This window comes from Tricharina praecox (genome assembly GCF_024521635.1).
Source record: "Tricharina praecox strain CBS 144465 chromosome Unknown BZA05scaffold_45, whole genome shotgun sequence".
Lineage (NCBI taxonomy): Eukaryota > Fungi > Ascomycota > Pezizomycetes > Pezizales > Pyronemataceae > Tricharina > Tricharina praecox.
The window spans coordinates 1-2961 of record NW_026250447.1 but is presented as its reverse complement, the minus strand read 5'-3'; the positions used below and the strand labels follow the sequence as shown (position 1 = coordinate 2961).

General features: G+C 60.8%; 1 protein-coding gene across 1 annotated transcript; it reads left to right on the top strand.

Moving 5' to 3' along the window:
• Positions 1-494: 494 nt before the first annotated feature.
• BZA05DRAFT_412776 (fungal-specific transcription factor domain-containing protein) lies at positions 495-2770 on the top strand. Its single transcript, XM_051485129.1, has 2 exons — positions 495-1180; positions 1235-2770. The coding sequence occupies exons 1-2, from the start codon at positions 721-723 to the stop codon at positions 2341-2343; spliced, it is 1569 nt and encodes a 522-aa protein (XP_051334857.1). The 5' UTR covers positions 495-720; the 3' UTR covers positions 2344-2770.
• Positions 2771-2961: the final 191 nt, after the last annotated feature.

The window sequence follows — 2961 nt, the reverse complement described above, 5'->3', positions numbered from 1 at the left end:
ACGGGCACTGCCAGAGGAGGAGGAGGAGGAGGAACAGGAGCAGGCAGGGCCTCGAATTACCCCAACGTGGAGCAGCACCCGCATTCACAGCAGCTGTCGCAACGCCATCCGCACGACATCATACCCCACACCAACCATAACGCCCTCCACTACACCACCACCAGAGACACCGCCAGCAAAAGCAACAACAATTCCGCACCCGGCCAACCGTTATATTTTATGGGGCACATGTCACTCCTACTCGACTCCCGCTCTGCATCACGCACGCCGTCGTCGGCCGCCGGGTTCTCGTGCACCGACTCGCCGCCGCCGTCGTCCGATCGCGAGTCGCCGCCGACGCCGACGACATCCACATCACCACTCGCTTCAGCGCCCCGTCGGTCCCTCGCAAATCCCAAAGCGTCGCCAGCTACAACAACAACACCAACAACTGCACAAAAGCCCGCGCACGGCCGTCAACCCCACCACCACCAACTGTCGTTCCCGTCAGCCCCCCCACCCGCCGTGGTGGTGGTGGTTCCCCCCCTGCCCGCCGCCGCCGCCACCACCGCCGCCGGCTGCGGTGCCACGTCGAATGTCGACTGCTACACCTGCCGGCGGCGACGCGTCAAGTGCGACCGCCAGCTGCCGCTGTGCGCAAAGTGTGAGCGTACCAAGCTCGAATGTCTAGGCTACAAGAAGCCGCTGGTGTGGAACAAGGGCGTTGCGTCCCGTGGCAAGATGATGGGCAAGACGTTTCCTACTCCAGCGACTACGAGTAATACTACTGCGGCCGTCAAGAAGTCGCCGCCGACTGCGACGGCGACGGCGACGACGGCGGGAAAGACCGCCGCGCAGAGAAAGAAAATACATGAGGCAAAGGCTGCCACCATCGTGTCGCCGACGCTACCGAATACGCCGGTTTCTCCGGTGGCGCCGCTCACGCCGTTGTCCATTGCCGCCCCCCGGACTCCGGTCAAGCGGGAGGCGGATGACGACGACAATGAGGATCTGTGCGTCGTCAGCAGCAGCAATCACTGCGGCCCGGACACGACAGTGGCCCGGCCGATGATGCAGCTGTCGGCGGCGCCAGCAGAGATGGGCGTGCCAGGAGAGTTGACGCTCACATTGCAGATACCCCCGAGTCAGGGTTCGCCGTTCGGACATCTCAACCCGGAAGCGCGTTTCTACATGCAGTACTGTATGTGACTTCAATCTACGGCCTACTGTGCGTACCTGTCTCTAACGTTCGCAGTCGAGGACCGTGTCGCCCGCGACTTTGTGCTCTTTGATCGCGTGTCCGACAACCCCTATCGCCATCTGATGCCCGCGGCGGCGCACCATCCCGCGCTGCTCAACGGCATCCTCGCCGTCGCCGCGCGCCACCACTCAAATCTGACCAACACGTCCGTCGCCAAGCACCTCCCGTACAAGGGCCTATCGTTCGCGCACCTGTCACAGGACCTGCAGCGCCTCGGCACCAAGGGGATCCTAACGGAGCCTACGCTTGCCGTCGTGATGCTCTTCATCTTCTTCGAGACGCTCGACGGCGGGCTCAACACGTGGAAGATCCACCTTCGCGGCGCGCGCCGGCTGATCCAGGAATGCCTGGCGCTCGACTCCCTCCCGGAGAACACCTCCGCGATGCTCCGCATCTTCATGAACCACGTAACCCTCGTCGACATCATCGGCCGCACACTCGCCTTCTCCGCGACCTCGCAACCCAGCGTGTTCGACCAAGACATCCCGGAGTTCCTCGCAGTCCTCCGCGAAGGCGAAGCCCACAACTTCCTCGGGTGCCCGGCCGAGCTCCTCGAGACGATCCACGCAGTCACGCTGCTCAAGCCACGGGCGCGCACGCACCCCCCCTCAGACGCATGCGACTTCCTCTCCACCGCGCGCGCGCTCCTCGCCCGCATCGATAGCTTCTCCGCCGCAACCTACGTCGCCGCCCGCACCGACATCGACGCCGCTGACTCCCCGGCGCTATCGCACCTGGTGCACGCCTACCGCTGCGCCGCCCGCGTCTACGCGGTGGAAACGCTGTTCCCGCTCGTCACGACGCGCGACGCCATCGCCCCCTACCATGCAGAGCTGCGACGACATATCGCCGCGCTGCAGGACCGCAGTCTCTTCCTGAAGGGCGCGGTGTGGCCCGTTTTTGTGGCGGGGACGGGCGCGCATAGTACCGAGGAGCGCGCGTGGACGAGGACACAGCTCGGGAGGCTGTGGGAGGTATTGCCGCAGGGAAATATTAAGAATGCGGGGATCGTGTTGGAGGATATTTGGGAGCGCGGGGATGCGGGTGGAGAGAGGGGCTGGACGCTGCTGGAGAAGGGAGGCAGGGATTGGTTGTTTGTTTAGCCGCGTGGGAATAGCGGGTGGACGAGGGGGCTGGTGGGGTACGGAGTTCGGGATGTAATTGCTTGTGGATTGTGGTTTGATTTGAGTGTACGATTGGATTGGGTACATACATGGTGCGCCGACGACGACGACGTGGATGCTCGAGGATAGTCTTGTTTCTTCTGCCTACATACTTACTTTTTACCTGTTTATGTTTATTTCTTGTGACGATAGTTATGGATGGATGGATTGATGGATGGATGGGGACTGGAGAACAAAAAAGGCGAGGATATGCGTGCGAGACGGGGGGATATCTGGATTTTATGTTCAATGTTCGGGCTGGTGTGTTTGTGTGTTTTTGGGACAGTGGTAGGACTGACTTCTCGGCTTTGTATAGGCCCTATGGGTTGTATTTATTATTGGTATTGATATTGAATGTTGATATTGATATTGAATATTGATGGTCTTTGTTGGTATTATGCGTCCCATTGCCTGTCCCGGTGTCACTGCTACTTTCCACCGTCCTTTTGAATACTGCCCTCATTTTCTTCGTGGCTGCTTAGCATTGTCCATGGCTTCTCCACAGAGTCAGCCTTCCAGCCTTCGCGCCGCCAGCCTAGTCTGGCGATAGCTATCGCC

Bases quoted from the DNA above. Each gene is read 5' to 3' on its own strand.
- BZA05DRAFT_412776 (XM_051485129.1), top strand. From the start codon at position 721: ATGATGGGCAAGACGTTTCCTACTCCAGCGACTACGAGTAATACTACT. The intron at 1,181-1,234 runs GTATGTGACTTC...TAACGTTCGCAG, and splicing joins GCGTTTCTACATGCAGTACT to TCGAGGACCGTGTCGCCCGC.